The following is a 13,721-nucleotide window of genomic DNA, read 5'->3' as shown; positions in this document are numbered from 1 at the left end:
GAACCCGCGCCCGCGTTGCGCCTACCGCAGAAACACCTTATCCTTTCAGATCAACTGTCCAGAAAGATCGAAAGCGTACTTTGGAGGTATCAGTCAGAAGAGGATTGCTGCCATCGTGCGTTTGTTTAAAAGCCGGCCGCTCGCTGGTCCTGGTCTTCCGTGCTAGCAGGGGATCCGCGCAAAGCCTCATCCATCTTTCAATCTTCAAGTACTAGTGACTCGGTCTTGATTCAGTCAGCTACCGCGCTTGATTGTCTTCATACACTCACTCTACTAATAATTAGCCCTCGAACTCCTTCGCTGTCCCTGGCGGCTTGCCCGCTGACCCCATCCGCAAGACACTCTGTGATCGTCCCTGCATCCCTGCCCTGTCAACTCCTCGGGGGGCACGGATGACGTTGGTCGCACTTCTACAACCTATCTACCATCCACAGCCAGCAATTTCTCGTAGCCCTATCGTCATCTTCATTTTTTCGAAGACATGTCTGGTTACTATCATCAAAATCACAATCCAAACATACCTCCGCAGTATTACAATGTCAATCCAAATGCGGCCTCCCATCCTGGGATCCCAAATATGCCGCCACATATGATGGCACCAGATGGCTCCATCTTGCCTGGTATGCACGAAAACCCAATGTACCATGGAATGCCAGGATCTTTCATGCCGTATGGGGACCCCTCGATGCAGCAGCCATATCTCGACCAGTATGACGATGTCTCTGGGTCTCTGGGAGGAGTCCAGGGCGCCAATAGTCGCATGAGGAGACGATCAGGTCCTGGTGACCACGTCAAGCACCGGAGAACGAGGAGTGGTTGCTATACTTGCCGGCAACGCAGAGTCAAGGTAAGACTTGTTATGTCGAGAAGAGTCTGCCAGTCGCTGTGCTGAACAAAGGAAACAGTGCGATGAAAACCACCCAATCTGTGAAAGTAAGTGCTTGTGTAAACTAGGCTAACTGATGGTTCCTCAGCTCACTTTTGGTACCTAGGATGTCGAAAGGGAAATCGTGAATGCGTCTATCCCGAAGCTCAGTCCAATGCAAAGTCCAGTAGAGGTGCCAAATCTGGTCAAAAGTCGGGCAACGAGGGTTCGTCTCCTGAGGACCTGGACGACGATGATCGCCTTCCTGCTATTTTGGATGACGAGGAAGACGAAGATGATATTGCATCTGAATCCAAACGAGGTGAATCAAACACACCAGGCTTGACCGTTGACCACAGTCCATCACCGTCAACAGAAGCCTCCTCTGCTGCCCCACATCCTACCCCTCGACCTCCACTTTCTCGCAAAAGCAGCAATCAGACAACCAAGCAAGCAGCACCTTCGAAGCCATCCGCGAGCATTCCACAGGATGTTAAATTCTACCTCAGCTACTTCAAAAACCATATGTCACACCACCACTATCACCTCAAGCGCGACAGCAGCAATTTCCTCAAATTAGACTTCCTACAGATGGCAATCAAATATGAGCCTTTGCGATACGCGGTCGCAGGTTATGCCGCATACTTCCACACTCTCAGCAGGCCGGATGGGCGAATTTCTCACTTCTTGCAATACTACAACGAATCGGTGTCGAGACTGCGCGCTTCCATTACCAAGAACAAGAAGCAAGGCCTGTCAACATTCTTGACCATACTGCAACTCGCAAGCATCGAGGCAAGTATCTTTTAGGGATTCAGACGATTACAACTAATTTTCAATCCAGGAGGTGCTTGGAGACTGGGTCAACCTCATGGGTCATCAAAAAGCGGCATACGAAATTCTCACACGTTTATACACCCCTCAGACAATCACACAGACTGAACTCCTTCGCAAAGTCCTGCTCTGGTACATACGTTTCGATCTATTCGTTGGTTTCCAGTCAGGAGGGGAGGCTGTCCTCAGTCGAGACTGGTACGTCGTGATGCATGATTACTATGCGCAGAGGGCACGCGAGGATCCCGACAACATTACATTGAAGTATGAGGAGCGTTTCGCGCATTCTCGCTTGGTTGCCAAGGACTCGAGCGATTTGTTCGCTAGAAAGGCGAAAGGACTTCTCAGTGACGAAGACTTCATGCGCCAACTACCCGGGTTGACCGAAAGCGTGATGAGCCTGGACAAAAATATCGATCCTGCGCTGCTAGACCCAAAGGACTATGTCACCGATTTCCATGGCACACCCGACCCGGAGAACATTGTCAATCCATACGAACCCAACATCATCTGGGGAGACGATCGATGGACGTCCAACTATTTACTATTCGACATGTACGGAATTATGTTCATGTACCAGGTTCAGATCTCGATGGCATCCCGCAAACCGTTTGACCCCGAATTGACCAAACTAGCATACCGCGTATGCCAGGTTTTCCAAGCGGTCACTGAGTACCCGAAGGCCCCCCCAGGAGCTATTATTGAGGCACAAGCTACGATGGCTATCGCTATACTGTTCCTTCCCAAGGACCCTAAGACTGTCCAATGGTGTCGGCGCACTTTCGCTCGAATTGAGTCTTCCGGGTACGTGTTGCATCACCCTTCTATGTGGTTGTAATGACACGAATTGCTGACCTCAATAGTTATATCTATTCCAATACGCTTCGCAACCGCATTCTCGATTCCTGGGGTATAGAGCATTCTGATTGGTGGCTACCAAACGATGAGGGCTGCCCTCGTATCATTCGCTCTATAAAGGACTTCATTACTGAGCGAATGACTGCACCGAGAGATCAGACCTCCGAGGACCTCCGAGAGATGAAGGGTATATTCAGTACTCTCACCATATCCGATTCGCCATCAAATTCCGATGTCACAAGTACCAGTCCCATCGACGGTGTTCTAAGTGTACCATCTAATATAGATGAGACGCTCATTTACACAGGCGGATCTCCAGAGTACGATTTGAGTTACGAAAACAGGTTCTCAGGCGCCGACCCATACCAATCAGGCTCCATCCCCGGACCATCGGGTCAGTGAGGTTCAGGTCGGCTATTCACATTGTCTTGTGTTGCCCGAGATGTGACCCGACACGACTAAAATGGTATATTTGCTCAGCCCTGTCGTACTGGGGCTTGTCTCAGATCACACCTACTGGCATTTGGTGGCACTTTGATCGATCGACATATCAAGCTTAATCGGTAGTTTGCATATGTGACTAGGTGTGCGCGGCACAGCGAGCCACAAAGCGTTTGTGACACGACGCCGACACGCACCGCACCAGCAGACATCCTCACTGCAACCGGCATTCTCCATCGAGCTTTTCCCATACAGCAGGTTACCGAGTCGCCCGCATTGGCGCGCTGTATGGACACCTGACGACGTCCTCAGCGATGCAAGTAGCGCTTTTTTGTTTGAAACACCTTATAAATCCTTACACTTACGGCCGCAAGGGAGCACTTGATGAACACTTGGCAACACACACAGCACAAGATATATATATACACACAAATGCGGGGTTTGTTGGGATCAACGAAGGGTGGGCCACCGGTCGTCAAAGATTAGGATATGTGAAGATACCCCCAGCACACGGCACGGCGTACAGGTGGCGGTTTCCGACTCTGAGCACGATATTTTTGCAATGTTTCGGTTGTTTCTTCTTCTATCTACAAGGCAGAAGGCTCGATGCACTCCAGAGTGAAGTCGCTCGTACCACCATTCGCTTTCGTTTCTTTTTATGCCTTCTCCTCTCTTCACTTCTGCCTTGTATAAATTAAACCCATCGGTACATATAGATTAGTACATTCTGGTAACGACATTTTCGGCTTACAATGTCTCTATCCTTGTTTCGGATCAAGCCATTTTCTACCAATACGCTGCATTTGACGCTCTCCGAAACCTCCGATATCTGCAATCAGATAGTTCAGTTCAATCAATTGCTGGGTCATGTCCACAGTTGGAAAATTAGTTCTACTTCATACATCACACATCAAATTAAGACTTTTGCGTGTACATGCCACTCAGTCCATGAAGCCACAGAGTAATTGGTACCTATTAAGAAACGCGCAATCATCCAGATCTGTCAATGACTGGTTTCTGCAATCCACAATGCTTCACCGCCACCTACTATCGTCCAGGGACATTCCTACCAATTTGTAGACAGGGCAGTCGTTCGAAGCTCGGATCAAATCATGTCTTTGTACGCCTAGACGCGGTACCTTTTTCGCTTTGGGACTCTTCAAGAGGAAGCGGTTTGGCGTTTGAGGTGTACTCGACCTGGCAGTTAGATCGAGTTTCCTTTGCCTTACATACCCAGAGAACCAGCCTTTGTTTCAGAGGATGCAGGTTTTCAACATGGATGCTGTTTCATCGATAGTGGTCAACACTGGTAATGGAAGTTCCCGTGTATGCGCGGGATAGTAAGAATTCGTCGACAATGTATTGGATTGCGTTGGATATTTTGTTTTTATGAAATCTACCACGTCGGGAATGAAACAGCAAGGGCTACTAGTTTCGAGAAGAAGATAACAGATCTTCTCGATCAAGGAGTAACATATTCGTTAGATCGTTGTGAATGTCAAATCCGTACTCCGTAGTTTGAATGATACGAATATATCCATGACCTAATGCGGTATAGCTGTGGCGCAGCTCTGTTACCGTGCGTGGCGCCACGATTACCAAGGGAGGGAGCAGCACATGCTTTCTGCGAAGTAAAGCTCCCAACCCAAGCCAGACTACTACCATCAGCTACTCAACCACTCTACTTGCGATACCCGAATTTCTCGACTGCGGAATTTGCTGTACACATTTCGCCCCTCATGGACAAAGTTCAGGCATTCGGCAAGAACTTCTCGTACGCCTCTCCCGCCTGTCCGGCATACCGCCCTGGGAGCTTTCTCCTCGGGGGAGTATTCAAATCGCCAGATGTTAACATTGAGTCTGTAGTGCCTCTTTCACGCCTTTCGCGGCAAGGACCCAGCAATATGTCAAGGAACAGCTTGGCCAGGCGGAGGACAAGGTACGGACACTGCCAGAATGAACGCTCATCGCACTGCGATTCTGGAGGGGGGCTGCCTCAACAATAAGGATGAGACATTGACTAGAATCACAATAGACACAACTTCCCCCGGACTACATTGAGCTCGAGAAGCGGGTCGATGCCTTGAAGAAGGTTCACAATACTATGCTCCAGGTGACGTACGTCTTGGTCCATTGCTCTACAACCCCTATCTACCTGATGCGCTTGCAATTAATCTGACATACGTTCCCCTACAGCTCCCAGTACTCGAACGAAGCATACGACTACCCAACCAACATCCGCGAATCCTTCAACGACCTCGGCAGGACCGTCTCAGAGAAGGTCAACCTCCTCTCTTCCGCAACATCGCCCGCCGAAGCTCAGGCCGCACTTACTGCTCCCCCCTCCGCGAAGCCGCAGCCCAAGACCTTCAGCCATGCTATCGCCCGCGCTTCGCTGAACAGCTCCCACGTTCTTTCCGGCGAGCACGCCGGCGCTGGAGAGGACCCGCTCGCTACTGCTTTGGAGAAGTTCGCCATCGCCAGCGAGAAGGTCGGAGAGGCTAGGTTGGCACAGGACCAGCAGATCCAGAGCAGATTCCTTGCGGGATGGAGCACCACGCTCAACACCAACATCATGTTTGCGACACGCGCCCGCAAGGCAGTGGAGAACTCGCGATTGGGCCTTGATGCCACCAAGACCGCCGCCAAGAACCCTGGCTTCCACCTCCCTGGCCAGCCCGCCAGCCATACGAACGAGGAGGATCTCAGCGAGGAGGCCAGGGCCAAGATCGAGCAGGCCGAGGATGAGTTTGTTGGCCAGACTGAGGAGGCCGTTGGTGTTATGAAGAATGTAAGTTGTCTCAATCATCATGAAGCGGTCGTGAAACGTCGTGGAGCAATTGTTGACTGAACGCTACAGGTTCTCGATACCCCCGAACCCCTCCGCAACCTTGCGGATCTTATTGCCGCACAGCTTGAGTACCACAAGAAGGCGTACGAGATCCTCTCCGAGCTCGCACCCGTGGTCGACCAACTTCAAGTGGAGCAAGAGGTGCGTCGCCAAGAGTCCTCCGATTTCTGATCTTGTATTCGTCTTTTGTCTTTCGTTGTCTTGCGCTGCTTAATGCCGACCGTTCGATCTGATGCTTTGCTTAGCAAAAATATCTTCACCCAAGCTGATCTTTTCAACCCTAATAGGCCAGCTACCGCAAGTCTCGCGAGGGAGCTTAGACGACAGAAGGTCTCTGTTGAAAGGGGGTGGAGGATTCACTTTTCGATGAGTTTTTAAGTGCATGGATGGCAACGCTTGCCAATATGATAAGAAGAGCTGGATGGTGAAAGCTTTAGCGGATTGGACTCGTATGCCCTCATGCCAAAGCAATCACGGTCTCTTTGGGATCTTGGGAGTTTTTACCTTTGATGATATCATCCCTAGGTTAAGCGTCTAAACATGTTTGTCTTTGTCCGGATACAGATTTCATTTGCCTGCTGTTGTGTCTGATGTCACTAATTTCGTGGTGATGCTGTTACCAGTTGTGACTGGTAAGAACCTATAGTTGGACCTACTCGTCGTCCTGTTCCTCTCCGCATTTCGCCCCGCTCTTTGAGAGGCATATATTCCATGACCCGGAAATTCTACAGCTCTAATGAACACCCCACCAATGAAATGAGCTGATGAGTCTGCACAACAGCACTCAATGCCATCCGTCTAATCCAGATTCCCTTCCCATCCCCGTCTACTCACAACCTACGACCTCAATCCGTCCTCTCAAACACCCCACTCTCATCCTCAAACCTCACAGCCTGCTGCTTTGCAAATTGCGCCATCGCCTCCCTGTTGCCCTTTCGCTCTTCATCATCGCCATCATCATCGTGCTTGTCGTCCGAGGGAATGAATTTCCTCATCACGTCGTCGACGTATTTCTGGGGAACTCCTTGCTTCAGGGCGTCAGAGATGCCGCGGTTCATGCGGTAAATGTACTCTGTCTTTGGCGTCGAGGGGGTGGTGCCTTTTAGTGGGTTAGCCGTGGGTAATTGTTACAATTGTGATAATATCCCTCGAACATATGACATAGAAAGATGAAGATAGCGCTTTTTAAATATTTGGGAAACTGTACGAAACTCGAGGAAGCAAGGACTTACGGTTTCTGTCGATATACACCAACATCTTCTCCTCCGAATCAGGCTTCTTACTCACGTCGACCGGTTTCCCATCCTCGGATTGCCACACATCACAGGGGAGCAGTTCTTTGGTGTACGCAATCGGCACACCCTCGTTGAGGTCCAGGCGTCTTTCGTCCTCCTTTTCAAGGGAATACACCAGGCCGTAGACTACATCTTCGTACGGGCTGGGTTCATTTGTTCTGCTGCTGTTGGTGACCTCGACGACGTTCGCGTAGCCCCTGTCGTTGATGAGCCAGCGGTAGTTGTTCAGCCTCGCGACGCCGAGATACTGGGACGTCGGGCAGCGGAGATCCATTTGGTGGAGCCAGAGGTTCGAGCCATAGCCGAAGTAGATTGTGCTTGGTTTGGCTGCGGGCGACATGATGGCTGGGATCTGTGATATTGACAATGCGGAGGAGAGGGAGCAGAGCGTCGTGAGGATGTATCCTGATGATGTTGTAAGATGCATGTAGTGGTCTTAATTTGAAATCTCTTTAAAGTCTCCTGGGAGAGGTTACGTTGAGGACCTCTGAGGTGTTGCCTGGTTGATGCTGGAGAGGTTGTTCGGGATGCCAAGTATATGCACCCAGATTGGTGGGGATGTTGAGTGTCAGAATGTTGCTCTTGGTGCTGTTGTTGATTGAGCCTTCGTAAAAAAGGATGGCAATGCTTCTGTGAAATTGTTTCAATGTGGTTTAATCACTCTATACGTATATTTGTCTTGATAAAAGACTTTATGTTGAAAGATGAAGCAGGATGACGAGCTTGGGTGGTTCCGAAGGTTTAGGTCGGGCCGACGCCGTTCCGCTTCGGAATTGACATCTCGATTCTCATCTCAAGATTTAAACTTGATCATCTGTCCGCAAAGAGCACCAAAAACAACATCGATTTGATCAATCGAGATCATAATCATGATAAAGATCAGAAAAATCATCAGTCCACAGCTTTGAACAACTATATCACCATCTCAAGCTTGTGAGGGGTAACAAGCCAGCAACAGAGACAATTGGTGACTCGACGCTTTCCACCTTTCGATTCTTACATTGACCTCCCATTGCCTCAATCAGACCTAAAAGAACCCAAGGATACATCGAATTTGCAGTATCCCTCTGGATCTTAAGGTCCCAATATCTGCGATGCCGTTCACTCACCACAGTCACTCCGGCCAATTCTGCGGTCATGCAAAGAACACACTGGAGGAAGTGGTTCAAGCAGCAATCGCGAAAGGCTTTCATAATTTCTCTTTAACGGAGCATATTCCCCGCTCGATTGAGGATTTCTACCCGGAAGAAGTATGTTTACGCACCACTGGCATAATACCCATATCTGCAAGATTGGGTACATACATGCATGACAAGCTGACAGACCTGCGCTGTAGGCAGATGTTCATACCGAAGAGAGCCTCGAGAATCTTTTCAAAGACTACACAGTGGAAGCCCAACGGATCAGAGAAGCATATGCCTCCAAAATCCGGATATTGTTTGCTTTTGAGTCGGAATGGATACGCCCGTCCGACAAGGATAGGATCAATTCGTTAATAAAGACATATCAGTTCGATTTCTTCATTGGTTCAGTGCATCATATGCATACGATACCCATCGATTTCGATCGAGCGACGTACGAAAGGGCAAGGTCAGCGGCAGGCGGCACAGACGAGAGATTGTTCGAGGATTACTTCGACTCTCAATATGAGATGCTGCAGGCTCTGACTCCCCCACTCGTTGGTCATTTCGACCTGATCCGGCTTCTCAGTGACCATAGAGACTCGGATTTCAAGGACATGAAGGGTGTCTGGGAACGCATCGAGAGAAATTTGAAGTACGTCCAGTCTTACGGCGGCATTCTGGAACTGAATTCCGCTGGTTTGCGCAAAGGACTGGCTGAACCGTACCCGTGCCTCCCAATATGCCAGGTAAGTCACACCGATTACGAAGTGTTCCCCTGCACCATATGAGGCACGCAGACATCATTTACCAACGGCCGTAAATTGCAGATGTTCCTGTCCATGGGCGGGCGCTTCGCGCTATCCGACGACAGCCATGGCATCGAGCAGGTTGGCACCAATTACCATCGCTTACTTGCATTCGTACAACGTGCGGGGATACGGGAGATATACTATGCTGACCGTGATGTGCCGCTGAGCGCGCGGAACGACACCCGCTTCCCCCATGCCGGCTTTCTGCCCATTGCCGTAGACGAGCTCAGGGCGATGCCGTTCTGGACGCTGATATCGCAGGTGGAATGATTGGATATCGCAGCCCGTTTGGGGAGTATTGATCTGCTTGGCTATGTCATATTCTATGCCTCTGTCTATCCTTCTGTCTCGTTGCCTTTTTATTTTTTTTCCTGTTTCCGCTGGGTGCGCGCGGAGGATTTCTGTTGAGTTCGTCTCTTGCATGTCACTTGCAGTGTGCTGTGGATCAAGATATGATGTGGCATCGCTCGCCCATCTACATTCGCCTTAGCCGCCGGCGCAGCAAGCACTTCCCACCAAGCAAAACCGCAACAATGACAACAAGTAACTAGGACGAAGGGAGGGGTGGAAACCGAATAAACAGCAAGGGTGAAAGACCTTTTCGTGAAAGCATGACATCAGCACGAGAAAGGGTACTGCATGTATGTGTATGTGATGTCCCCCATCTTGCGATACTGGCGTAAACGCCCACCATAGTGGTGGCTGCTGCTGCTGTGGATCCTGTGCTTCTGTGCACGATGACAACCCTGCCGAATCGGCAACGCCATCTTCCTACCTATCCTCGTAGTCCCTTTCGTCTTCTGTCGTGACGCGCGCCTCAGAACATTTAGGAGGGGGCGTAAAACGTGCATACAGGGCGAGGAGAACATAGCGTTGGATCTAGATAATAGATGCAGATCTTGGGTGCTCTGTACTCCCTTTGTATGACGGGATAATAGCTTCATGGACGTGGTGGTACGGACGGAAAGGTAGCATCTAGATAGACGGTGTCGGAAGGTGACATACGATCCATTCGGGCTTGAGATGTATGCAGCCACACATCATCTATGCATCTATCTGTCGTTGACTGATGACGTTACCATCGCGGTGCACACGTCTTTTGTACTTGTATTTGTATGATGCTTGAGACACATAACGGGTCCATCCTTTCTCCCATATAACTTTCCTTGGTTGCGTGCCTATTGGCTCACACATCACATCACATCACCGCAGATCACATTGCCCTGAACTGGATTCTGTGCAAGGGCGAAAGGGACAAGGAGGAACTCTGACCACCAATTGTCCTGATCTTTCCGTTTGACGATCTGTCTTTTCGATAGCAGGTCTTCCTGGGTTGCGCCGTTGTGGCTTTTTGGGTAGCAATGGTCGTTCGTCTATAAAAACAGGTGTGGGTTCACGGGTTTGACTTCTCTTTTCCTCTCGGATGATTGAAGATGACAGTTGAAGCGATTATAGAAAGAAGAGTCGGGCTGTGAGGTTGACCTAGTGGTATTGGGTGCGACGCCGGGAAAGGCGTCTGATGTTAGCATACGAATTTCTTGGGTGTGAGGGGGCAGGGGGGGCAGAAGGGTTCGGATTGGAGGCGGTATGATTGGATGATTGGTCAGAGTAAGTTGCAGTCGTTAGCATATGCTGTGTAACTCTGGTATTGTGATACAAAAAACACGTGTATGGGCTAGGCTCTGTCGTCATGTCTCCTACTCGATGGAGCAGATACTCGATGTGTACGGAGTACGCTGTACGAGCAAGTTGAACTATTAGTAGTAAGTTTGGACTTTACGCCCATCGGGATCAGACGTTGGATGAAGCATGCAATTCAACCATGCTTTAGGTGCATGGAGTGGAGAACTTTTGTTGAGGTGGACAAAGATGGAGGTAATATGCGAAGGCCTAGAAGTGAGTCGTTGTAGATGAATTATCAGTCTGCAGTCATTCGTGTTCGCGTTGGTTATGCCTGTTTAAGCATTTTACAGATTCACAGACGTGCTCGCGTGTCGCTATGTGCGAAGTGATTCAGGGTCATGGCCATGATTAGAGTACTAGGTACGGAGTAGAAAGATACTTAATGGTATAAATGCAAGAAGAATGGATATGATTGAACCGCATCGTGATGTTGATTCCCCTATAGTTGATCTGATAGCTCCTGAGTATGGGGTAGTAAATGCTACAATCGCACGCCCGATGAACCGTTCTGGCCGGCGTGACTTACAATTGCAATCCTCTGTCGCGAACTATATTTCCAATTTACCGCGAGAAGCGTTCGGATTCATCCACCGAGCTAAAATATAGAATAAGACGTGTGTTTCCGGGGCTAGGCAAACCTTTTTTGCGGAGCCTGGGAAGAAGGTTTGAGGTTCCGCCTAGGCAAATTGCCGGTTTAGGGCAATCACCCAGGACGCATACTGCCCCTTCGGGGAATGCAAGATACTTGTTACACTTTTGGGGTCGTATCAAGGTCAACGTTTGCTGCATGCACAATGTACTGTGTATGTATGTACAGTATTCTTGACAGATGCGAGGTCCACGCCATCCGGGAAGCAGGGGAGGGCACTGGATAGGAAGAGAGGGGTTTCAAACTGGTGTGGATGGGTGGACCGGGTGTTTATTTCTCCTTAACGGTGACGGGCAGAGGCCAAGGCTTCGACGTCTTGGAGGAGAGCATATGGATACAGAGTGGGGATGGGAAAGCGGAGGTTTTATTACTTGGGCTTCGGCACCGACAAGGCTGCTGCTGCTGGGTGGCAGAGAATTCGAGCTAAAAATTGCAGAAGCGCGGCTGGCGATGGGAGGTGGAAATCCACACGTTCCAGAACCAAGTATCATTGACTCGAGGATTCATGAATCATGATTGAACGTTGTCGAACACAGAACGAAGGGGAAGATACGACAACACTTCTTTTTTTCGAAATTGTGACTTGCTTTTGGAAGATCTCAACGATAATAGCAACAATGCGATTTGGGGGTTTATCATATCAGTTGAGATAGTCGAACCAATTCTTGAATCGAGAGCTACTGTTGCTTTTTGTTCGATTTTTGATCAAGGATTACACCGACTGGTAAACGTGTCCCTGGATGAGGACATCATTCGAGGTACGAAGTATTTGCTGTTGAAATGGGTCGGGTCTAGGCAACGTAGAGAGTGTGTGTAATGAGCCCACCTCCCGCATTCCGCAGAGGCACATAACCAGTCAGATGGTGTGGATGATGTCTGAGGTGGATTGATGTGTGTCTCAAATTTGAGAAAGGATTAAGAGCAACGGAAGACGGATCCTTGGTGGCACTCTTTGACGAGAATTAGTAGGCGGCATATACCTCGCGTGGCCTGTTCACGCATCATGAATCACGCACGATGGCTGGGAGTTGGACGCCACCTGGGTCCATATCACGATGGATCGAGGTAAGGGCGGGTTTGATACCGCATTCCGTGTATGAAGCCAGTATGAATATAGTGTAGGAGGGTCAGCAGTACAGCGTAGTGTGTAGTGGAGTGGGGGGCTGAAGGTGTAGCGAAGTGTACCTATGTACTCGAAGTGTGTGTGCGTGTAGTTGAAACGTCGTTGGTGGTGGTTTGTTCTCTACAGCATGTAGCGAGTTACCCCACTATGCCTACTCCTCGTGTCCTTCTACACTCCCACCAACCCCACCATCCCATCTTAATCCTCCCTCGTCCATCATCCACCACCCCTGACACGACACAACTCTACGCTCAATTGTCATGTCGTCTACCTCCCTGGTCGGATCATAACGGCTGTTAACCGGTTGTTTGACCTCGGCACCTAGCAATTGAGCTGGGAGTGCATCCTACGGAACATCAACCGCCATGGCGTTGGTCTTCTAGCAGCGTATGGGTGTAGGGAGTTCGTGTATGGCAGATTTGGCGGTATGTGCGGCATGTGCGGTAAGAAATTTTAGGGGGGGTCATTTGATTTGAGAGATGGATAGAAGAGCAAACGACGAGTATGGGCTTGTATAGCACGCTGTGCGGATCGAGGCTGTACACAGTAGTGCGTGTACCATCCTGAACCTCACAGATGCACTTCCTGATCGAGAACCCTAGACCCCGTAACAGTACATTCGAAGGCAAGCATATCAGCTGGGATCACGCAGCCAAAAAAGAAGAGAGGTCCCATGGGCCATGGTGGATGACGGCAAGCGGCGAACAGCAATCAGCAACCACCAAGTAGCCAAGCGATCATAGTAAGCTAAACCAGGCCCGGCGACTTTGTCTGCACGCTCAAAACGGCTCAAGCATCGGGGAGCTCGCCCCGGGAGACCACTAGTTATCGATTTTGGCCTCGACGCTGCGTAGAAAACAACCGCCATGCGAGGGATGGGCAGGTGTGCTGCTACCTGGTGCTACTCGTACTGGCCTCCATCATCATCATCATCATCGTCGTCGTCGTCATGCTGCTGGCTGCTGCCGTTACCTGGGTCTCTACGAGGATGCTTGAGGTGTGTTGAGGGAGGGTCCATTAGATGGACCTTCAGACAATAGGGCCCATAAAACGGGGTCTCTATGAATGATCCTAGAGGTGCTAAAAAAGGCTTGATGCAATTCGACCCAATGTGTTCCACCGCTTCCACAACCTGGAGCGACCATCGAACGTCAATTACCTACCTGGACCTGGTATTCTACCGTACCGA

The 13,721-nt window shown here is 49.9% G+C and overlaps 5 protein-coding genes across 5 annotated transcripts; 4 read left to right on the top strand and 1 right to left on the bottom strand.

Moving 5' to 3' along the window:
* Nucleotides 1–305: 305 nt before the first annotated feature.
* BU24DRAFT_116978 (uncharacterized protein) lies at nt 306–3,136 on the top strand. Its single transcript, XM_033520858.1, has 5 exons — nt 306–847; nt 906–933; nt 993–1,660; nt 1,710–2,503; nt 2,563–3,136. The coding sequence occupies exons 1-5, from the start codon at nt 482–484 to the stop codon at nt 2,957–2,959; spliced, it is 2,253 nt and encodes a 750-aa protein (XP_033387652.1). The 5' UTR covers nt 306–481; the 3' UTR covers nt 2,960–3,136.
* An 809-nt stretch (nt 3,137–3,945) lies between these two features.
* BU24DRAFT_116968 (uncharacterized protein) lies at nt 3,946–4,479 on the top strand. Its single transcript, XM_033520857.1, has one exon. The coding sequence runs from the start codon at nt 4,005–4,007 to the stop codon at nt 4,293–4,295; it is 291 nt and encodes a 96-aa protein (XP_033387651.1). The 5' UTR covers nt 3,946–4,004; the 3' UTR covers nt 4,296–4,479.
* A 234-nt stretch (nt 4,480–4,713) lies between these two features.
* On the top strand, nt 4,714–6,232 carry BU24DRAFT_418904 (meiotically up-regulated gene 64 protein). The gene is made up of 5 exons (XM_033527080.1): nt 4,714–4,772; nt 4,865–4,937; nt 5,034–5,116; nt 5,195–5,789; nt 5,859–6,232. Exons 1-5 carry the CDS (start codon nt 4,738–4,740, stop codon nt 6,018–6,020), a joined length of 948 nt encoding a protein of 315 aa, XP_033387650.1. The 5' UTR covers nt 4,714–4,737; the 3' UTR covers nt 6,021–6,232.
* Nucleotides 6,233–6,694: 462 nt separating this feature from the next.
* Nucleotides 6,695–7,484, bottom strand: BU24DRAFT_431171 (uncharacterized protein; the record flags this gene model as incomplete). Its single annotated transcript, XM_033529852.1, has 2 exons — nt 6,695–6,948; nt 7,082–7,484. 2 exons carry the CDS (start codon nt 7,482–7,484, stop codon nt 6,695–6,697), a joined length of 657 nt encoding a protein of 218 aa, XP_033387649.1.
* Nucleotides 7,485–7,949: 465 nt separating this feature from the next.
* Nucleotides 7,950–9,347, top strand: BU24DRAFT_447839 (histidinol-phosphatase; the record flags this gene model as incomplete). The annotated part of the gene is made up of 3 exons (XM_033530848.1): nt 7,950–8,394; nt 8,481–9,014; nt 9,066–9,347. The coding sequence occupies exons 1-3, from the start codon at nt 8,239–8,241 to the stop codon at nt 9,345–9,347; spliced, it is 972 nt and encodes a 323-aa protein (XP_033387648.1). The 5' UTR covers nt 7,950–8,238.
* Between the last annotated feature and the right edge of the window lie 4,374 nt (nt 9,348–13,721).

The sequence above is a fragment of the Aaosphaeria arxii genome (genome assembly GCF_010015735.1).
Source record: "Aaosphaeria arxii CBS 175.79 unplaced genomic scaffold BU24scaffold_2, whole genome shotgun sequence".
Lineage (NCBI taxonomy): Eukaryota > Fungi > Ascomycota > Dothideomycetes > Pleosporales > Aaosphaeria > Aaosphaeria arxii.
This window is presented reverse-complemented; position numbering and strand designations above follow the sequence as displayed.